At 39.8% G+C, this 23,910-nt stretch overlaps 2 protein-coding genes across 3 annotated transcripts in view; one reads left to right on the top strand and one right to left on the bottom strand.

Moving 5' to 3' along the window:
• The window catches only part of IRAG2 (inositol 1,4,5-triphosphate receptor associated 2), a 1,414,859-nt gene extending 1,412,626 nt beyond the window's left edge, over nucleotides 1-2,233 (top strand). For both annotated transcript variants that reach the window (XM_086920312.1, XM_086920307.1), the window contains one exon: nucleotides 1,408-2,233. In XM_086920312.1, the coding sequence (XP_086776438.1) occupies nucleotides 1,408-1,642 (235 nt within the window). In that variant the 3' untranslated portion in view covers nucleotides 1,643-2,233. The remainder of the gene's footprint in view (nucleotides 1-1,407) is intronic.
• DNAI7 (dynein axonemal intermediate chain 7) overlaps nucleotides 1,944-23,910 on the bottom strand; it is a 562,546-nt gene continuing 540,579 nt past the window's right edge. Inside the window, exon 15 of the mRNA XM_086920321.1 lies at nucleotides 1,944-2,512. Coding sequence (XP_086776447.1) covers nucleotides 2,237-2,512 — 276 coding nt within the window. The 3' untranslated portion in view covers nucleotides 1,944-2,236. The remainder of the gene's footprint in view (nucleotides 2,513-23,910) is intronic.

Below are 23,910 nucleotides of genomic sequence, written 5' to 3'. Positions count from 1 at the left end.
AACCATGATAACCCCCCCCCCCCAAGCAGATTGTCTTGGAGAAAGGATGTGGCATAACATCCAGAGTGGCTGACTTTGGAAGTGGGGAACCAGGTTCGAGTCTCAGCATCGCAGCATTTCAGAACAGACAGCTCGAGTATGCAAATCAAAAAAATAAGTGTATGAAGGAACAAAAAATACAATCTGCGATAGGGGGGGGGTTTGAAAACACACATGTTGCAATGTCTTTGATTTGGGGTGAAGGATAGCAGAGGTAAAAGAGTTCCCCCAAAACCACAGATAAAGAATGCCAGGGTAAGTAAACTGTACTTGGCTGGTGCTTCTCATCCTTGGCCAGAAGTGAGGTATCGGCTGCACGAACAAGTAAGGAGGCAGCAAAGAAGAGCGACGCTGGAGTGAACCTAAGTTGTTGTAGAAAATACAGCAGGTCTTGCAGACAGGGCATGCACGCTGCCTGGGCTCAACCTAAAAACAAATTTAGATTTTTTTCACGATCAGGACATGTAAATCTGAAAGGTACATATCCAACCTTTTAAATACAAGGGACCATACCCTATGGGCTGCATAAGGCCTCCCTAAGGGGTGACGTAAATGTAATAGAAGGGCAGTTTAAGGCTTGGCAAGGCGTTTTGATTGCCAAGTCCACATGGCAGTTTAGAACTACATTTGGGCTGCAGTGGCAGGCCTGGGACAGGTTTTAGGGTGCTACTTAAGTGAATGGCACAATAGGTGCTGCAGGTCCACAGGTAGTATTTAATTTATAGGCCTGGTATATTACTCTACAAGGAACTTATAACTAAATTAAATATGCTAATTGGGTTTAGGCCAATTTAACCATGTTTTAGGGGCATGAGCACAAGCACTTTAGCACTGGTTAGCAGTGGTAAAGTGCACAAAGTCCTAAGGCCACAAAAATAAGTTCAGTAAAATGGAGGAGAAGCAAAAGGTTTGTGGAAAGATCACCCTTAGGCTGACAGGTCTAAGGCCCAGGTGTACAAGTCTTTCTAAATCTGGGAATCTGCCAAAATCTAAGGGTGGAAGCATTGGGACAGCCATGCTTCCCCACCCACCCCATGGAACAATTTCCCAGTGCAAAGTGACACAAGGCAACACTTTGCGCTGCCTTGCATTACCTTATATTTACTAAACGTGGCTTTGCATGGCTTAGTAAATAACAAAAATGATTTTGTATCGGGCTGTTGCACAAAAGTGATGCAACCCTGATGCTAAATCTTTTTAAATCTGCCCCATAAAGACCTTTGTTTCAAGATTTTTGGGTGCACACCAAACGTTGTAATTTTTAAGCACATTATGTTACACGGTTCTTATAGGTGGTATGGACTATCTTAGAGAAATTAGTATGTCAGATCTCAAACTCCTACTGTATGTTTCTCTGTTTTCCACCAGATCCTCTTCGTGGACATCTCATTTCAGGACTTCTTTCTCCAAAGGGAATAAAACACTCTGGATCTCTTTCACCGTCATGGTCTTACTTGCAGCACTGATGAGTTTTCTTGCAGGCCTGTACTTTCAGAGACATTCAGAGGCGGCTCCCCTTGGTATTGGAGACTCATGGACATCACTTCAGCAACTTCTGTGGCCTTACACTGGACTTCGGCACAATGGTCAGCCACCAGTATGAGATTAGCGCTGCATTTTTAAGCCACCTGTTTGCGTTCCTAGGAATCATGGGGAATCTCTTCTTTTTCTACTGTAAATAAAGTTGTACTTTTATGCATGAAAGTAAATAGGCAAAAACAAAATAATGCAGCATACACATTGTGATTTCACAGACCTATTTTATGCTTGCACATTTTATTAGATGATAAAATACAGAAAGGGTAAAGGCATGGAATAGGGTAAAAGATATTTTTATGTAAACCTTTAAACCGATTTGGAAGTCTGTATTTTTTTTTTTTAGGATGAGTGCTTTTCAATATATGTGATTTGCTACAGCAATTTTATTATTCTGCCTCTGCATGTCAAACAATACCACATAATGTATTCAGTTATGGCTAAAATACAAAACTTAATGCTTATTAGTTTTACACTGGTATGGTACAAAATAATGATTGAGAGCTCAAATTATGTGAAATGGCACCAACTCTACAGCAGACTTTTTCCAGGTTTCTTTTTTAGAAATATGAAGAAAATGTGACTATATTTAATGCTTCAACATCTAATTTAATGTTTTTTCTAAGATGGTTTAATAAAGTTATTTATATATGACAAATATTTATGAATATGTTAATACTCTTGTATAGTTAAGCAATTGGTTCACACAGTCCACAAACAGAAAATTAGAGTTTTTAATTCTCTCTATTGCTGCATCACTGGCGTAACCTTTAACCATGTGGAAAAGCGAGGAGTGCAATTCACTGTCCTCATACAGGTCGTCTGCATATTCCTCGCTAGATTCAGTCATCTGAAGCCTGCATGCCCTCTGTGAGCTTAGCAAGTAGAGAGACCAGTCTTCATCTTTAACTGGTTCACTTTTCAAACGTTCTGCAACCTAAAATAGATCAACACAAACAAATATTAAAGAACAACACTGGGGTATAGCATTCCTCACAACACTCTGGCTCCACCAGCTACTACCCTGCTCTTCCAACTTGGTTGGACATTTGCAACTATTCAAGGTTCTTGGAACAAGAAAAATATTTGACTACATTGCTGAACAAGTACACCTTTGTTGCCCAACTGAAGATTTTCTTACCCTGCATGACATCAGTCCTGCTTATGTATGCCCCCGGATGCACCTTGTATCAGCGAGGCTGAGTGGGGAAAAGTTGCAAATGGAAGTCACTCACTCCCATCCTTGTATACACATTTGCACATTGATGCATACATTATCCTGGTCATGCTGCAAGATTTAGGTTTACATTCACCTTCAATGCCCAGAGCAATATATATATATATGTATGTATGTATGTATGTATGTATATATATATATATATATATATATATATATATATATATATATATACCACCAGGGTTCCTTCCACTGTCGAAGAGAACGAGGAGACACAATGGGGTTACTGCAGGAAGGAACTTTATTCCATGAACATCGGCATGACGCGTTTCGGCACAATGCCTTTATCAAATGCCATCTCTCACCCCCGTACTGCCAACAGTCCATCAAACTCATCCCAGTCGTTCCGCCTTTAAATAGTAGTCCTGATTCGTCAGTTCTCATCACACACATGGCGTCCTGGGGACTCAGGAGGAGAACTTTGTTTCTAGTGCACTGTCTGCCACAGTTCCATACAGCGCTCCGTGTAAAGTCTGATCCACATGGACTACTCCAGCATCGGCATCATCTCCTACCTTGCATACAGTGGCAGTGCATGCTGGGATCTGTAGTTTTCCACAAAAACTACAGGTTTGTGTGTGATGAGAACTGACGAATCAGGACTACTATTTAAAGGCGGAACGACTGGGATGTTTGATGTATGGCTTAAATATATATATATTACTTACTGGCGGTCGCCAGTAGGTAGTTATAGTTAGGACCTAGTTTCCATAGGAAATCCTCAACATTCTATTTGGAATAACTTTGGCCCTGGTGGATGAGTCTTTGCGAATTTCTCAAGGAAGATGGCTCGGTCCGCTGCGCTCCTTCCCTGAAAGTTTGGGGGGGATTGGTCAAGTGGGGGCTGAGATATAAGGGGGGTCCCAAAACGTGTTTTCTCCATGTTATTTTCCATAGGACCTTTAGACTCGGCTACAGGTCGAACGGCTGAATGGATTTATAAGAAATTTGCCAAAACTGTAGAGTCTTGTTCGCAGATTACGCTTTTTTTGGAATGGTGTAAATCCGTTCAGTAGTTGTTGAGAAAATTAAAGTTAAAGTCAATTATATATCTATAGGCGCGCACACGTGCGCGCACCCAAGCGGCTGCGCGTGAGCGGAATTTGTTTTTGCTGCGTGACGTCTGTTAACGTTCGATTCGAAGGAAATCAGGAAGTTTTGTCCGCCATTTTGTCAGTGCGAGTAAATATATTGTTCATTTCAAAGCGTTGAAACATGGAAAGGGGAGAAAGTAGAGATTGTCTTGCTGCGTAGGTTTTCTCGGGGTATGCAGTAAGGCCCTTAAACGCGAAAAGATATCTTTTTTTTCAAGAAAAAAATAACGGGGTGCGCGCACCCGGTCGCGCACACCTATTCACAAGAGTGTGAAAATGGAGATAAATCAGAAGTTTGAGTGCTTAGATATAAGGTGGCTCTGAAAAGAGCCCTTGTGTTAATTGAGTGTTTTCTGCATTTATAAGTAAGTACCGATGCAGAGCCTGATGTTGCAGAGGAAGATTCTGTTTCCCTCATTTGTGAAATGAACACCGTCTCTCCTATAGAAGTCTTGCATGTGGTATCGCAAGTTGTTGTGGTAAATAGAACCCATGCTATAATCTCTGAGGAACGCAGAAACAGATTTATTTACATGCCTCCTTGCTTTCTCAAATTGTGCACAGTGTTGATTGGACCAATTCCATTTCTGTCTTTGGCATATATTGGAATATACCAAGGCAGATCGAGGAAAAAGTGTCATCAATTGTTGAAAGGTGTCTTTTAGAAGCATTTCCAGACCTACCCCAGTGATTGTGCCTAGATCGTTCCCACCACAGTGCACAATTATAAGGTCTGGTTCTGGGAGATGCATAAAAGTTTTCACCAATGGAATCAATTGGTGACATTTCAATCCTCTTTTGGAAATCCATGTTATGTGTACATTTGGTAAGCTGAGGTTGCAAATTCGTCTGCTTACTGCATATTTTTCACTCCAGTGAATATAACTGTGTCCTATTAGCCAGACCTTCATTTTCAAGGGATTTGTAGTCGTCCTCCGATCGGTTCTGGAAGTGGAATGGTAGTTAGAAGTTGAAATTCTAAATAAAGAAAAAGGAAGAGGCTGGGTGTGGTTTAAAAAATAAAAATGATTGGTTGATTGTAACAAGTGGAGATTGAACAGTACATTCCATGTTAATGTTTATGTTAAACGAAAAGTACTATTGGGTGTGAAAAAACAAGATATGTAACAGAGCTGTGTATTGGCAGGTGTTTCTGGAGGGAAAATAGTGTTCTTAGTTTGTTGTAGAACGTTAAGACATGAACTGTTGACCTGTGCCTTCAGCAAGGTGCAGAATGAGGTGTAACCATGGAAACAGCCGGAGATGGCAGTTGGTGATGGGTTCACTCTTTGGTGCCTCTGCATCTGAGTCTGTTCTCTGGTGGCAGGCGGAGAACTGTTTGTTATTGTGGAGATGAAAGGGTGATAAGGAGAGAAATACGACATAGCGTTTGGCCTGTAGAAGCGTGGGAGCAGTGATTAACTCTGAGTAAAGCGGAACTGTGTTGGTGCTTAGTAACAGTAAAAAAAAAATGTTAACAGTGGTATAACTGTCTTTACGGTGCGCGACCTACTAAGAAAGAGTTCACGGGCCGTAATTGGCTTGCAGGTTCTAGTATCAGTAAGTGAGGTCGAGAAAAGAAAACATTCAGGACTTTATTTATGAAGGCCTTGCGCCACCGGTGCGTTACTTTTTCCCATTTTAAAAAATGAGGCACTGGCGGCGGAAGGTCTTTATAAATAAGGTCTTCAGTGTCTACAGTTAAGGTTATGTGGAACCCATGAATAGTTTTTCAAAATGAAATCATTTCAGTTGAGATTATGGATTAAAAGAGAAACCGTGAATATTTGAAATGTTTATTTAGAAATGTACTGTTTTAAAGGCAAATCATTATGTAATATGAGTACAGAAATTGCAAAAAACACAGTAATTGGTATTGTCAGTAGTACATGGAATACAAACGCTATAGTTGAAGAAAAATGAATATAGTTGGAAAAAAACATTGTACACTCTTATAAGGAAGTATATTATATTTTAATAAATGGAAGAAGGTTTCTGGCCTTTCAGTTTAGGAACGATATATGAAAATGCAAGTGGTTATACATCATTACTTTATGAATCAGCTGTCAAACAACACGAAATCATAATGTCCACTGTTAGTAAAGCAAATAGGTCTGTTCTTCAAAAGAAAATATGGAAAAGAACGTGAAGAATATAGAAAACCAAAAGGAAATGAGGACGTCAATGGCTTGTATGAGAGTTATTGAAGCATTGTTTAGGCAAAATAGGTAGCTTCTGCTTGTAACAGGAAATCAGTTTTATCATTTGAAAGTATGTCAGCTATCCAATGGAAAAGAGTAAAGCAGTACTGATGATCTGTTATAATCGGAGCCTCTTTTACCATCAGAGTGCAGGTCGGTGGGTTTTCGATGTAGCTCGCTGTTAGGAAAGAGTTAACCGTCCATTGTGTAGGCAAAGTATGCAGCAAGTGCCTCGAACCTGAAATCATTGTTATCATCTGAAAACATGTCAGCCATCCAATTGAGAAGATGAAAGGAGCATTCATGATCTGTCATTATTGGAGCGTCTTTTACCATCATAGAGCAGCTCGGTGGGTTTTCGATGTAGCTCTCTGTTAGGAAATCTTGCGCCGCTGCGAATATATTCCAATGACCCAGAACTCCTTGTATCGCTGCAAAGGCCATAAACCCTCCGTTGTAACAAAAGTGTTCATGATCAAGTAACGGACTCATGAGGTGATTGTAATTCGGTTCAGGAGGTACCAAATTGCAGAGACATAAATCCAGGGCCCACGTGAAATCACAGCTCAGGCAATTAAATACAGGCTGCACACAGGTGAAATACGAATATCGAAATGATAATCGATATGAAGTATTCAAAGTTGAGAGTGGTAAGGTGCCGTATTACAGAAGCATTCCCTGTCGAAATAGTTCTAAGTGGCCCGGCTCGTTTGCGAAGGCAGGAGGGACATCCATTTTGAATTTCCCAAGATGGTAAAGGAAACGGCGCAGCACCGCTGGTTGTATAGCAACTCCACAGAATTAGGTCGCCGGCTATGCAGTGGAGAGGAGCAGAATGACTTGATACATTTTCTAGGAGTCTAGTCACTTATATATTGCTTGGTGGTTATCAAAAAAGTAGCTTTTTTTGAACTGGAGGATGCGTTAAAAAATAAGGGAGTGATTTGAGGGAGTTGTAAAGCAAGGTCAATTTGTTTTTTACATCAATGCTGTTTTCTGTGAATGTTAGCTTAGTGAAAGATGTGTGTGAGCAGATGCAACGTTCAGTTTTAAATGTGACAATGGCGGTCTTGTTCATGTCTTCCGATTCAAGGTCGGTATTCGCTGCCAAATACAAAGATCAAGAAACGCATGCGTGGGGTACATAGTCTGCATTCTTAAAGGAAAGCAAATGAAGGGTTATTTTTACCGCGTTAGCATTGTCGTTTAAAAAGTTATAGTGATTTCTATTATATGTTAAGAAAGTGTCACTGATGAAGACCGAAAATAAATCCTTATAAATGATAGGGACTGGTGTATTTTAGAAAAGGTGTGTAACATTACATGAATTGTAAATAACAAAATAATGTAATTGAAAGTGTATGGTTTAAAAATGAAAAGTAGAGGTTTATAGTTCACGTTTTGAAAGCAGTTCTAGAGGGTCAGATGAAAGTGTATGGTTTGAAAATGAAAAGTAGAGGTTTATAGTTCACGTTTTGAAAGCAGTTCTAGAGGGTCAGATGCATGATAGATTTATAAAAAATAGAACATGTTTTTAAATAGTATTATGGAAAAAATATGTGCCTTTATGTACTATTTACATTATCTGCCTGTTGCGTATTCTTTGAGTTTTAGTAATCCTGTGTCTTATAAGTTTTCTAGGGGCAGTTTGAGGTTCATGGTGGGTTTGGGCAGGGAGGGTAGGTTGGGCGTTTGTAATAGGGGGTCCGGGTGGGGTGGAGTGCGGAGTTTAGTGAAAAGTGAGGGGGGCGGGGAGTTACGGTGTTTGGTAATGGAGCAGAGTCAGAGGACGCCACATTTGTGTTATGGGGTGCCACGGAAATATGTATTTATTCTCAGAGGTTTATTATATTAAGGATATATATCAACATGGTGGCTCTTGTCGTTTTGTGGTTCTGTGCATGTTTATAATGCTGGCCCTGTAGTTTTTGTTTATGGACCTTATTAAGACACACAGGGGAGCTACGTTGCACAGTTGGAGATCAGAGACTTAGGAAATAAAACTTTATAATTGTAAGGGCTCTAAGCGATAGAAATCGCCCGTTCTCGGTGTAAAAAATATCACCGCTATTGGTGGTATTTTCTACGGTGTTAGTGCTCGAAGGAGAATAGTAACATATATGTGAAAGCAAATTGTGTAACAGGCTCAGCATTTCACATTATCGCGTGAAAACAAAAGTTGCTTTTACATAGCAATAAGTCTCTTATAATTAAGGGACGGAGTGTATATAGTGCTATTTAGTACTCTGGTATGTGATTGATGTTGAATATTTCATAAGAGGAGGCTTTAAAAGTTTTTCGATAAACTGGTTTTCTAGGGAAGTGGGTGGAGTGCTGCGTGTAAATTCCAGAATAGAAACTACCAAGAACCAATTAGTGTTGTTTAGAAGTCACATGACTTCACATGCAAGTGTCAGGTCCTGTACGCGATAGGAGGGTGCGCGCACCCGGTCTCGCACTAAAATAAAGCGGCGAAAAAACATCTTATAATATGCTCTTGGAGCATGTTTTGGTGGAAAGAGTTAGTTCTGAAAAGAACTTTTTTTGGAAACAAGTGTATGATGCTTTTGATTTCTTAAAGTTGCTACGACATTTTTCAGTAAGTCATACTATCCAAATAAAGTGAAGAAATTTAACTTTTCTTGGAGCATTTATGACTCTCAATTGTGTGTTTAATTAGAGTAAAGCTTTGCTCTCCGTATACAAGAAGTTCTCCACAGTTCGTGCATTTCATGTGCACGTTCGCCAGATATGGTCTCAAGTCCATCTCAGCACTCGATGGAGATACAGGTCGTCCACCGGAAGATGTGCTGATTACTTCTGATGGTAATAGCGTGGCCTCCGTTTTTCTTGTCAAAGGTGGTCGCTCATTTCCTTCAGATTCGGAAGATGAATGCGGAACGGTAGCCATTGTACCGAAGTCTTCGGGAAGATGTTCGACGTTGTTCTCTCTTGAGAGTAGAAAAGAAAGTGATGGAAGTGGGTGGAGTGCTGCGTGTAAATTCCAGAATAGAAACTACCAAGAACCAATTAGAAGTGTTGTTTAGAAGTCACATGACTTCACATGCAAGTGTCAGGTCCTGTACGCGATAGGAGGGTGCGCGCACCCGGTCTCGCACTAAAATAAAGCGGCGAAAAAACATCTCATAATATGCTCTTGGAGCACGTTTTGGTAGAAAGAGTTAGTTCTGAAAATAACTTATTTTTTTTTTTTTTGGGAAAGAAGTGTTATGATGCTTTCGATTTCTTAAAGTTGCTACTACATTTTTCAGTATGTAATAGTATGAAAATGAAGTGAAGAAATTTATCTTTTCTTGGGGCATTTGTGACTTTCAATTTTGAGTTTAATAAGAACGAGGCTCTGCTCTCCATACAAAAGAATTTCTCCACACTCGTTGCATTTCATATGCACCTTCGCAAGATATGGTCTCAAGTCCATCTCAGCACTCGATGGAGATACAGGTCGTCCACCAGAAGATGTGCTGGCCACCTCTGATGGTAATAGCGTGGCCAGGGCTCTTGTCGATGCTTTTGCATAATGCTCAGGATGCCTTTGTTTAACATGCCGCTGCATGGTGTGTATAGAAAAGGAATATTTTTTATTTGGATTTCCCCTTGAGAGCTCCGAATTGCATATCGTGCAGGTTACTTTTGGCGCATTCACTTTCTTTTGATTTTCAGGATAAGTAAAAAATTGCCAAATGAAAGATTCCTTTTTTCTTCTTAACGGTGGTCGCTCATTTCCTTCAGATTCGGAAGATGAATGCGGAAGGGCAGCCATTTCAGCAAAGTCTTCCGGAAGATGCTCGACGTTGTTGTCTCTTGAGAGTAGAAAAGCTTGTGAGGAAAGTGGGTGGAGTGCTTCGTGTAAATTCCAGAACAGAAACTACTAAGAACCAATTGGAAGTCTTGTTTTCAAGTCACATGACTTTACATGCGCTTCTCAGGACGTGTAGGCGGTGACACTATCTAGTTACGAACGTGATTACATACTTAGGAACTAGCATTCAAAAAAACTATGAAATTCACTGAAAAAACCATAGGTTTGACACCAGTTATAGTTAGCTGGAAATTTTACTGACATAAAACCAATGAAATTCCACGTTATAGTTAGTTGGACTCACTATAACTTGCGCGTGTAATGCACTGCTGATGACATTACATATTACATCACTCATGACATGGTCAGTGACATCACTCATGACATCACTGATGACAGACCTCCTGTAAGTGTAATGTAACCCTTAAAAAACATATTGGAAAATAGAAATTAACATTTTCAAAAAAATGGAGATACCCATACCAGTTACAACAACCAATTCAGTAATTCCACCATCTATATACACATTCTCTCATTCACCAACAGTTCTATATAGTCACTCATACATATACTCACTCATCATATGTAGTGATACACCTATACATCCTGTTACACACCGACCATCATCCAAAAGTTACTCACACACATACTCACACATGCAAATAAACTATTGAACATCCATTTATTTGCATATAAAACTATACACACACTACCACGTTACTTCTAAAGAAACTTATACATACTTACTCTCTTAAACAATCACTTATAGAAACACATACTTATTTAAACAGGAACTCTTTGTATCTCTTAGTCTCACATATACTGACTTATATATATATCAATACTCACATATACTAAATTAAAACATATCTCGTTACTGATAAAGACACTAGTGAGGCAGGCATTCACTCACTAACACACACATATACACACTCAACCACCCATACAGTCCTGCACATATGCTGTCTTCTAAACACATACAAAGAGAGAGTTAGTCATTCATGCATCTATGTGATTAGTAATACCCCCACAAAACCATACAAACACTCATACTGATACTAAAAAAACATCTAAGAACCCAAATACCTACACATGTAGGTACTCACCAACCCATGCAGCCACTTATACACAAAGTGAAACACTGATACATATATTTAAATATTTAAACATTACTCGCTAATATATGTATTCACTAAGATACACTTAATAAGCCAGTTATCCAATCATTTCTTTTTGAAAAAAACATTCATTAAGACAATAATTTAAACATTTATTCTTCCCTCGACCTTTACATATACATATATAAAACATATTTATTTTTTAGAAAGACACACATTCACTGGATGGTGTCATAAGTGATGTCACTGACCATGTCATGAGTGATGTAATATGTAATGTCATCAGCAGTGCATTACACGCGCAAGTTATAGTGAGTCCAACTAACTATAACGTGGAATTTCATTGGTTTTATGTCAGTAAAATTTCCAGCTAACTATAACTGGTGTCAAACCTATGGTTTTTTCAGTGAAGATATATATATATATATATATATATATATATATATATATATATATATATATATATATATATATATATATATGTATATATATATATATATATATATATATGTGTGTATATGTATATATGTGTGTGTGTGTGTGTGTATATGTATATATATATATACACTGAAAAAAACATAGGTTTCACACCAGTTATAGTTAGGAATTAGCATTTAAAAAACCTATTAAATTCACTGAAAAGCGAGGCTGAGTGGGGAAAAGTTGCAAATGGAAGTCACTCACTCCCAACCTTGTATACACATTTGCACATTGATCCATACATTATCCTGGTCATGCTGCAAGATTTAGGTTTACATTCTCCTTCAATGCCTAGAGCAGTATATATGTGTGTGTATATATATATATTACCTACTGGCAGTCGCCAGTAGGTAGTTATAGTTAGGATAATTTTCAATGTTAAATCTCAACATTCTATTTTGAATAACTTTGGCGCCGGTTGACGAATCTGCCTGAAATTTTCAGGAAAATGGTCTCATGGCGGTCCGGTCCTTCCCTGAAAGTTTGGGGGGGATTCGTCAAGCGGGGGCCGAGATAAAAGGGGGGTCCCAAAACGCGTTTTCCCCATGTTAATTTCCATAGGGCGGTCGATTTCACTTTTAGCCCGAACGGCTGAATGGATTTCCACCAAACTTGGCAAAATTGTAGGGACTGGTAGCCCGATGTGCCTTTGCTATGTCTCAAGATATGTGCTCCAGTGGATTTTGAGTAATTTAGGTTCAAAAAAATATATATATCTATAGGCGCTCTCCCGTGCGCGCACCCGTGAGCGCTCCCGGCGCGACACGCGACTTGCGCGCAGGAAGCTGATTGGCTCTCAGTTGTCTGTAAACATTCTAAACAGTCCGGAGCGGCCGCCATCTTGTGTCTCGGTAAAATCGAGACACAAGGGGTTTGAAAAAAAAAGGGGCAAATGACCATAAGGGGGAAGAGTAGACCCCCTCTGACCCCCTAGGTTTGATGTAGGGACTAAAATAGGGTCCTGCAGGGCATTAAAATTTTTTTTTCGTTTTGCGCGGGGGAAGCGCATGGTACGCGCACCGGCGAAGCACGGGGAAAATCCAGGATTATATTTATGAAGGCCTTGCGCTGTTAGTTTTGCGCTTCCTGTGCGTCAATTTTTGTGACGCACCAGCGGTGTAAAAAAATGCGCATTGTTATGCAATATTTAAAAAGTGACGCATCTATCTAGATGCGTCACTTTTTAAATATAGTGCAACGAGGTACATTTTATTACACTGCTGGTGTTATGCGTCACTTTTCTGTGCGCACTCCTTATGACATTCCAGATGTGTCATATTTAATGTATGACGAATCATGTTGCAGATACAATATGGCGCAGAGTTTTAAAAAGTGACCCATGTACCTAGATGCGTCACTTTTTAAAAATAGCGTCAGGTATAATGCATGCAGAGGGGGTGTTCTCCCGCAAAAAGCTTTGTAATAGCGACGCAGTGAAATCTTTCAGATTTCACTGCGTCAGTTTTAGGATGCTGTTGCGTCAAAATCTTGTGCCTGCTTTACAGCAGGTGTTAGACTGAGGCAAGACCTTTCATATGCTGCTTTCCCCATTTGAAAGGACACATTACTGGAGTTGCGTCACTTTTGTGACGCACTCCAGCAATGCGTTACTTGGAATGTCATAAGGAGTGCGCACAGAAAAGTGACGCATTGCACCAGTAGTGTAAAAAAATGTGCCGCGTTGCGTTATATTTAAAAAGTGAGGTATCTAGGTAGATGGGTCACTTTTTAAAATCAAGCGCCACATTATATCTGCGTGAGGTATAATGCATGCAGAGGGGGTGTTCTCCCACTAAAAGCTTTGTAATAGCGACGCAGTGAAATGTTTGAGATTTCACTGCGTCACTTTTAGGATGCTGTTGCATCCTTTAAATATAGTGCAACGAGGCACATTTTATTACACTGCTGGTGTGATGCGTCACTTTTCTGTCCACAGTCCTTATGACATTCCAGATGTGTCATATTTAATGTATGACGAATCATGTTGCAAGGAGCTACAGATACGTCAGTATTTCTGACATATGTGTAAACATAAAAGTGATGCGAGGCCGGCGCAAAATTTTGACGCAATAGCATCCTAAAAGTGACGCAGGGAAATCTCATAGATTTCAGTACGTTGTTATTACCAAGCTTTTTGCGCGGGATTGCCCCTCTGCATACAATATACCTGATGCAGATACAATATGGCGCAGAGTTTTAAAAAGTGACCCATGTACCTAGATGCGTCACTTTTTAAAAAATAGTGTCAGGTATAATGCATGCAGAGGGGGTGTTCCTTGCAAAAAGCTTGGTAATAATGACGCAGTGCGTCACTTTTAGGATGCAGTTGCGCCAAAATCTTGCGCCTGCTTCACAGCAAACCTTTCACATGGTGCTTTTTCCATGTGAAAGGACACATTACTGGAGTTGCGTCACTTTTGTGACGCACTCCTGCAATGCGTTACTTTTGTGTTTACAGATATGTCAGAAATACTCCAGTTTATTCACTGTGTCATAACTTTCTTTTCTAACACTCACCTTCTTTCATTCCTCCTACTTCACTTCCTTTCACCTCTCATACCTTTCTGTTCTTTCTTACTCATTCTCCTTTCAATTATCAATGCACTATATTTCACTTACTCTTCATTTTTTAAGATTATAGCTCTTTGATGAGAATTGGAGGTAGTTCTGAAAAGAACTTTTGGTTTTCTTCTTTTAACTGAAGAGGAACAAAAACAGGGAATAGAAACTGCTCAACAGGAGCAAAAAGAAAAGAAAAAAATTAGGGGTGGGAAGGGCAGTGATGGTTCTCTAATGCCCGAACCATGAGCTGGACACTTTGCTCCCCATAGGTGAGGAGTTGATTGCAGTATCTGCATCTGACGAGCCCATGGTTGAATGCAGGTTGGATGTTGGCTACCTGCCCCTGAGATTGGTCTCTTCCAGAAGAAGTTGCTCCTCCTGTTGATGTAGAGGCCCCATCTCTGGGAACCTCCTGTGCCAGAGCCCTGACACTTTCCCGGGCAAAATTCTGGGGGTGCCTCCTCTCCACATGTCGGATCATCGTAAAGTTCCCAAAAGAGTATTTTTTTTGGGGGTTACCCCGTGACAGGACCTGTTTGCAGATCCTGCACTCTACTTTTGGTGCATTCACCTTCTTCTGGCCTTCTGGAAACTTAAAAAATTTCCAAATGAAATGTTCCTTCACCTTTGGGGTAGGAGGCTCTTCATCAATGAAGTCATCTTCACTGCTGGATGGTCTGGCAGCCATGATGAATCCAGGAATATGGAGCAGCAAAAAAGGCAGGTCTTTCAGTCACAAAAGTGAAAGAAGAAGTGAAGGAAATGGGTGGGGATTTCATTCATTGTAAAAAAAAACTGTTAGCAACCAATGAAAAGTGTTATTTGAGGGTCACATGACCCGACGCGTTTACGCTGCGCGCTCCGGAGCACTTCCGGGTGCGTTTACGCAGCGCGATCGTAGGCGCTTCCGGGGCGCAAACGTGGCGCGATCGTAGGCGCTTTTCCGTGCGTTTATGCGCCGCGCACGTATGCGCTTCCGAGGGCACTTACGTTGCGCGCCGAAGTGACGTCATCAATCTTTTATAGAAATGCATAATCATTTTCCATATTAAAAAAAACTAATTTTATTTGTATGGTACGAAATGTTTTGCATTATTATTAACTTTTCATTCATATTTTTTTTTCACGAACGACAGTTGCGCTCTGGGTGCGCTTTCAGATGAGCTCTCGGAGAAGCTTACAGGAGAGCTTAGCTGAAAGCTTCCCGGAGCGCGCACCCAGAGCGCAAAAGAAAAAAATTATAAGAAAAAATGAATACTTAAAAAAAAACAGCAAATTGTAAAAAAAAAAAAGGTTAGAAACTCGATATACAAAGGAATTAGCATTTAAAAAACCTATGAAATTCACTGAAAAAACCATAGGTTTCACACCAGTTATAGTTAGGAATTAGCATTTAAAAAACCTATGAAATTCACTGAAAAAACCATAGGTTTCACACCAGTTATAGTTAGGAATTAGCATTTAAAAAACCTATTAAATTCACTGAAAAAACCATAGGTTTCACACCAGTTATAGTTAGCTGGAAATTTTACTGATATAAAACCATTGAAATTCCCACGTTATAGTTAGTCGGACTCACTATAACTTGCGCGTGCAATGCACTGCTGATGACATCACATATTACATCACTCATGACATGGTCAGTGACATCACTCATGACATCACTGATGACACCATCCTTGTGACACAGTGACAGACCTCCTTTCAGTGTAATGTAACCCATGAAACACATATTCAAAAATAGAAACTAATATTTTCAAAAAAGTGGATATACCCATACCAGTTACAACAACCAATTCAGTAATATCACCATCTAATACACATCCACTCATGTGTATGTATATGGGTTATTAGATATTTTTATTAGTATCAGTATGAGTGTCTATATGGTTTGGTGGGGGTATTACTTAGCACATAGATGCATGAGTGACTGACTCTTTGTTTGTATGTGTTTTGAAGACAACATATGTACAGGACTGTATGGGTGGATGAGTGTCTATATGTGTTTGTTAGTGAGTGAATGACTGTCTCACTAGTGTCTTTATCAGTAACTACATATGTTTTAATCTAGTATATATGAATATTGATGTATATAAGTGAGTATATGTGAGAGTAAGAGATTGTAAGAGTTCCTGTTTAAATAAGTATGTGTTTCTATAAGTGATTGTTTAAGAGAATAAATATGTGTAATTTTAAATAGAAGTAAGGTGGAAGTGTGTGTATAACTCTATATTCAAATAAATGGATGTCCAATAGTTTATCTGCACGTGTGAATATGTGTGTGAGTAACTTTTGGATGAATGTCGGTGTGTAACAGGATGTATAGGTGTATCACTTCATATGATGAGTGAGTATATGTATGAGTGACTATATAAAACTATTGGTGAATGAGTGGATGTGTATATAGATAGTGGAATTACTGAATTGCTTGTTGTAACTGATATAGGTATCTCCATTTTTTTAAAAATTTCAGTTTCTATTTTTGAATATGTGTCTCAAGGGTTACATTATAGTGAAAGGAGGTCTGTCACTATGTCACAAGGATGGTGTCATGAGTGATGTCACTGACCATGTCATGAGTGATGTAATATGTGATGTCATCAGCAGTGCATTGCACGCGCAAGTTATAGTGAGTCCGACTAACTATAACGTGGGAATTTCAATGGTTTTATATCAGTAAAATTTCCAGCTAACTATAACTGGTGTGAAACCTATGGTTTTTTCAGTGAATATATATATATGTGTGTGTGTGTATATGTATATATGCGTGTGTATATGTATATATATGTGTGTGTGTGTGTGTGTGTGTATATGTATATATATATATACACTGAAAAAAACATAGGTTTCACACCAGTTATAGTTAGAAATTAGCATTTAAAAAACCTATTAAATTCACTGAAAAAACCATAGGTTTCACACCAGTTATAGTTAGCTGGAAATTAACAAGGTACAGTCCGCCATCCGAACCTGCCCAGCCTCCACCTCCTTGCGTGGCGATTAATTGGTGACAGTTGACCGCTTTTGACCTTCCTCCCGAAGTCTGTAATGTCATCCTGGCAGCCAGGCTTCCCTTCACTAAAACGGTATACGCCTGTAGATGAAACAAATTTGTGGCATGGTGCACAGCAAAGGCTGTGGATCACCTTTCTGCCCCTCTTTCAGAGGTTCTCCTCTTCATTCTTTCTTTGGCCCAGCAGTGCTCTGCGCACCCTTAAAGGCTACCTTTCAGCCATTTCGGCCTTTCTGCGCCCTGCTGATCAGCCTTCTCTCTTCAAGTCCTCTATTGTAAATAGATTTTTTAAGGACATTACTCACCTCTTTGCTCCTATTACTTTTGTAATGCCTCTGTGGGACTTTCATCTGGTTTTAACTTACTTTTTGTCCTCCTTTCGAACCACTCCATAATTGTCCTCTCAGCTTTTTGACCTTAAAGACTGCTTTTCTGGTTGCCATCACCTCTGCTCACAGGGTGAGTGAGCTTCAGGCTCTTTCCTCTAAATCTCCTTTCCTTGCTGTTCAGCCGGACAAGAATGTCCTTTGAACTAGACCTTCTTTTCTTCCCAAAGTGGTTACCTCTTTCCACATATGACAGACCATCACTTTGCTCACCTTCTTACCACCAGCACCCTTCCAAGGAGGAGGAGAGACTCCACTGTCTGGATCCAAAACATGTATTATCCTTTTATTTGGATTGCGCAAAACAATTCGGGTGGACGGTCAACTCTTTGTTGGCTAAGAAAGTTCAGGCTGTGCAAAAACGGACCATCTCTCAATGGGTCGTCCTTTGCATTAAGATCTGCTACTCGTTAGCAAAAAAGGAGCCTCTGGTAGGTCTGCGTCCATTCCACCAGGGTGATGACAGCCACTATTGCTTTGGGATGTGGAGTTCCCCTCGGTGAAATCTGCCAGGCAGCCATATGAGTATCACTGCACACGTTCTCTAAGCATTACTGCCTGGATAGCCAGGGCAGGAGAGACTGCTTCTTTGGCCGTTCTTTTCTCCAGTATTTTCTGGAGTTCGCAGACCCACCTCTGGGGTTGGGATTGCTGGGAGATCTATTCTAATGTTAATTACTAGAAAATGGCTGAAAGGAGCTAGCCCAAGTTCTAGCATTGGGCTAAATTTGTTGTAATTCCATTCTCCATTTTTTTCTGTATCAGAGACCAAATGTTCATGTACTAAAATGGGACATAGCTCTTTTTGGACTCTCCCTTTTTCTCGAATCCTACTTGACTTATCAGTGAAAAGCTTTCCATGATGGAGCCATAGTGGAATATTTTATTGTTCTAGAAATTAAAGAACTAGAACAGTCTTTCCTAAGGAAATTCTGACCTATCTAGAACTACACTGGTGCTAGTGCCACCATTGGAAAAAAAAGATATAATTTAGCCCAATCTTTTCATCAAGAGGATCAGGTAGCATCATAAAAGACAAAGCTAAAGGCCAAGTAATCTGTAAATGTCACCATAATATATGTTACCCATTTTTTTATATATATTTAATATGATTTAGGTTTACCTTTCATAACTAAATTATTGATAAAACAATGAACAGTAGTGAGCGACCGAGGATTTATGTGGCTGTAGCTGTAGAATTTGACATAAGTAAGGGTTTACTTCTCTTGCCACATAATTGCTGCTTATTGTCCATATTTAAAAATATATAAATTTATTTATTAGATCATTGGAATGCTGGGAGCTCCATTGAAGACAATGGAGTGCTCCAGGCTTCTAATGGCTGGTAAAAGCCCGGAGCTCCCTCATTCCAATGTTTTTTGTTCATAGGCATTGCTGTGAACAAAGGCCTCATGGAGCCCAAAGTGATTTAAATTCCATCGGGCTCACTTAGGCCTTTTTTAAATTTGTTATAATATTCTGCCCTCTAGTGGGAGAATGTTATAATAGCTTTATAGCCCACAGTAGCTGGGCTATACTGGCCATTAAAGGCCCGGTTCCTTTTTAAAGTCCCTTGGCTTTGGACTTTAACGCTGGCGTGGACCTTTAATGCGGTATAGAACGCTACAGTGGGCTATAAGGCTACACTATACTACTTCCAGAGAATGTGCTGCATGATTAGAAATCTTTTCCAGCATAATTAAGAATACCCTGCATAATTTGGTCCTCAATGCTAGTAGCCCAGACAATGTTAAAGCTCTGTAGAGGGGTGAGGGGTTAGGTGGCTGTCATTATGATGATGAAATCAATATTTAAAGGCTCATTGTGAAAAATGTGTTTTGTACCACTACATTTTATGCATTAATGGCACCCAAACGTCTGTTTGTGTATTCCCGCCACCCAGTCACCGGGGTACCTAATCCTCCAACAGGTACTCTAGCAAAGGACATCTCTGGGCTGGTAGAACACATTGAGTAGCCATTCATTAAACAGAGACTAGCTACTGTTTAGACAGCACTGATATACTGGACCAGAACATTACTAGCAACCGTGGATAGGAGAGGCTGGGGGTTCTAGGGTTGGCAGGGCACTGCACAACAGACCAATATTTCTCGCAAGAATAGGTCAAAAACATTCATACATTTACTAGGATCGCAAATAACTCTCTGATACTGTGGCCAATGTGCAGAATAAATATTTACCTAATTAACTGAGACTACTTCATTCAGAAATGTACGACCATGGAGATTGTTTCACAGTTTGCTAACCTCTGGATAGCACAAGTAGAGCTTGCTTTTCTTGTCACTTTCAACTACAGAGCTGTGCTACATTGATGATGTTGTCTAGACCAGGGGTCTGCAACTTTTTCTGTAATGAGATCTACCTCTGATCAGTAACAATTGTGAGTTATTGAAGGCCATGTAGCTTGTGCATTGTTACCAGACATCCCCTTGTCCAGCTTCAATGACTTTAAACCTGATGTCCATGGAGCCCGATACTAAGGTTTGAACAAAATACTGTGACTAAGGGTCCTATGATAGGGCAGTTATGTGCATCAGTGAGTGCATGGTCTGTGGGGATGTATGAACGTGTGTGAATGAATGGGATATATGTGTGACTGAAAGCCTGTGTCGTATGTACTTGTGGCACAGAGAATACCTTTAACCATATGTGGCACAATTACATGTACAACACAAACATAAAATGTAAAGTGCAGAAAAGTGTTCTGCAGAAATGTTCATAATAGAGAACATTTTCCGCACTTTCAATTTCTCCCATTTAAAACAAAGGGCTGTATTTTTCAGTTATGAATAATGCAGTGTGTCTACCGGCCACTGGAAGAAAAATGCCTGCTGTGTTTAAATGTGACGCATTGAAATGGGAAAAAAATTTAGCTGAAGAGTAAACTTTTTTTATATGTATTACATTAACCTCTTCATTTTAATTTTCTCCTATGTCAAAGTTTCTTCAGAAACAGCAGACCTATTACTCCCAGTGGCCTGTAAAAACTGGGCCATATGTATAATGGAAAAGTAGTCATTAGTTTAAATGTGAGGAATTTAAAATGAAGAAACATGCTTCATAACACATTAGAACTTAATTGGCTTATTTTAAGATAGAGAAAACCATTAACACAATGCTTCATAAAAACTTTTTTCTTCACTTAAATTTTCTGCCACTTAAAAGAAAAATACGGTTTTTCAGTTACAAATACGGCACTGCGTCTACCAGCTACTGGAAGCAAGATGGCTGTAGTTTGTAAAAATGACACTTTGAAAAGAGAGAAAATTAACAAGCATTTGCAATGCAATCAGTCTCACCTTTGGGATCTTATATGTATTTAGCTATGCAGCATATTAGCCAGGGTGCTGAAAGATCTACTGTTTTTAACATGTAGGGAAAGTAAGCAACAAACTGCATGAGGCGCCAGGTATGGGAGCACTGGGAGAGAAATATTGACTTTCAGCGTGTATAGTCCAAAGCTCTGTTTTTAATATAAAATCAGGGCCTTCAGTCAGACCCTCCAGGATTTCACGATTTGCAAAATAATCGTGAAATCGGCACTTTTGTAAAAATGCCGTGCTTTTTACAAAAGTGCCCGCGAAATCAGGTGTTGCAAGGTCCTCGGGGGTCTGATTAGTCTTAATATGCTTCAATTGTTAACATCTCTCAGACAGAGAGCCTCCAGGTCACATCAGAGACAGAGCGCTGTAAAAGGAAGACACACAGGAGTCACCAGGAGCAGAAAGGATTTACATGCTGTTATTTTTAAACTGTTCTTAAATGGCACGTGGCATTGTGGCACAGTATGGGGCCCCTCCTGTCCTTTTAAAGTCTAGTTGGATGCTGCTTTCATTATATTCCGAGATTAGAAAGTGGCATTTTTCTAGGAAGGTTTTTTTTTTGCTTCTTGACTTGTGTCTGTTTTCATTGTGGCAGGGTTTACAGAAATCATTTGTGTTTAGCAGGGCAGTGATTTACAGCACCGAAAGCTTGTTGTGTGCACTGAGATGAAGATACTCCCTTCCTTTTGGCAGAGGGTGTGTTGTTGCCCGGTGGAGTGTTTCTGCCGTTATAAACTGGAAAGTTTATGGCCCCAACATTTCTAGTAAGCAAAGTACGGACCTTAATTATGTTTAGTTAAGTAATATTAGGGATTTTTCATTTTTCACTTTTCTGCAGGTGTACTTGCAATTGTGGTCGCGTTTTGGACATTTGATTCTTTCGGTACAGATTTATTGAAGGACTGGCGAGTTTTCATAGCAATTATCTCTCTCAGAATAATGTATGATTTTGTTGACCCGTTGACCTCCTTTACTACTTTATATAATTTTAATCCGTTTTCCTTCGTGTTTCCTTACATACTGGGTCTATCTCCATTGCCTTAAATCAGTCTGCTCACATGCTTTCTACATGTTCATTTCCACAGGCTTTTTTCAGGCACACTTATTACGAATAATAGGCATCTGGGATATTTCTACATATGTCAGACATTATAGACAATTTAACCCCACCGAAGTGCCGTATGTCATTATAGTTCCCTTCAAGAGTGGCGATCTTGTTGGTGAGTCTTTTTTTTCAGCTTTGAATAACTGTATGTAGTTTGCCCTCTCATATTTTGTCCTGTTCATGTGCACAGGCATTCTGCTGGTGTCCCGCAATCCATTACAGTGGGCATTTGGAACATTACCACACATCTCTATGAAGTGACTTATATCCACTAGGTAACCTATTAGCCAGCAGCTCGCTTATGCAGGGCCACTCTTATTGTTTATTAAAACGCAAGTGCACTTGGCACAACATAGGCGTGGTCCCTTTACTGCTGATTGTCTCTTCCAATCGTAATCTGTATTACGGTTGGGCTACTTCTCCCTTCCAGTGTATAAGCGCTTTATTTAACTCAATTTGTTTCCATCTCCACAAGGCCCTCCTACTATCACTAGGATGGCCACTAGTGTTCACTCCCTATCATCCTTGGTGATCCCAGCTGATATAGAGTCTTTCACTATTTTACGCTGCATTGGACCCGCTGCAGGTGCCGATCAGGAGCGGAGAAGCATTGAGATACGGTAAAGGTGCTAATGAGGAGCAGTGCTGTGCTGTGATGAATGGCTCTGCGTAAATCTCCCTCGGTTCTGGTGAAACCCTCAGATCAGCAGGGAGAAGTATACTCTGACTCCAGTCAAGGGTCCAGGAACTTGACAACAGCTCTTTGGGGGCAGGACTCAGTCCCACAGACGCAGCAAGATGACCAGCAACCCTCTGCTATTGTGCTTGGCTAAACCTATGCTCAAAAATATACCAAAAAGGAGAATATGGCAAACAAACACTCTCAGACACTTTAAACATGCCTATTTCAAAGTGGAATACCCTGCTAAAACAGAGCCATTGATTTATGGCAGCAAATGAATGGATAGGATTGAAATAAAGTGCCGCAATAATGCCGCTAAATTTCCATTTTTGTGCCGCTAAATTTGCAAATCTATGCCGCAATATCCTGGGGGCTCTGTGGTCTTATCACTGAAAATACAAGATTTAAAAAAATATTATTGTCTACGGGTGCTCGTGGAAGACAATTTCAATGGACTGGAATCTAGAGAATGCTGAAATGATGCTGAAGTGATTCTGGTATTTTACTGACCTCTGCTGATCGTTTTCTATTAAAGTTAAATAAAGGAAGTTGCCAGAAATTAAAAAGACAGTCCCTCAGCAGGAAGCAATTCTGGTATTGTTCTGACCTCTACAGGTTGTTTTCTATCAAAACAGTTAAATAGAGGAAGTTGAACAGAAAAAAGTCCCTAATCGGAAGCAGACAAATCCTAGGGCTGATCTCCAGAGCCCACAAAGTACATATAAGTATATACTAAAGTATATACCAGAGGCCTCGAATGCTCGACCTAAAATGAAGAGTTAACTTGATCATTGAATTAATCTTCATTTTATTTTTCTCTCGTTTAAAAGTGTTCAGAAATAGAATTTTGTTTTCATGCTCCACTATTAAGTTGAGAATAACTTTCATTTAAGAGTTAAAAACCTCAGAGTCAGTTCTGAACCTCTGCAACACAAATGGGTCATAGAACTGACTGAGCACTGCTCATTATCCGGCTCGGCTACCTGCAGCCTGATAATGTGAAATAAAAATAGCCTTTCCTTAACCTTAAAAGAACAACACAACACTTATTTATTGCAGATTTTAGTTATAAATGAAAAGGCTGGGAGCTACTCTGAAGGTTTCTGTGTGATGTACTTGTTGGAAACACCTGGTCTGGAAGTTTGGGGAACACGGTCTGAACACTTTCACAGAACCTTTGATAAATTTCACACACTATTAATCATGAACTTTTATAGTTATCCAAATGATTACATTTCCTGGGCACCACCATCACAGTGAAAGACAACTGGGTATGCATCATAGTACACCACA

Source organism: Lissotriton vulgaris, chromosome 1_1 (assembly GCF_964263255.1).
Source record: "Lissotriton vulgaris chromosome 1_1, aLisVul1.2, whole genome shotgun sequence".
NCBI lineage: Eukaryota > Metazoa > Chordata > Amphibia > Caudata > Salamandridae > Lissotriton > Lissotriton vulgaris.
This window is presented reverse-complemented; position numbering and strand designations above follow the sequence as displayed.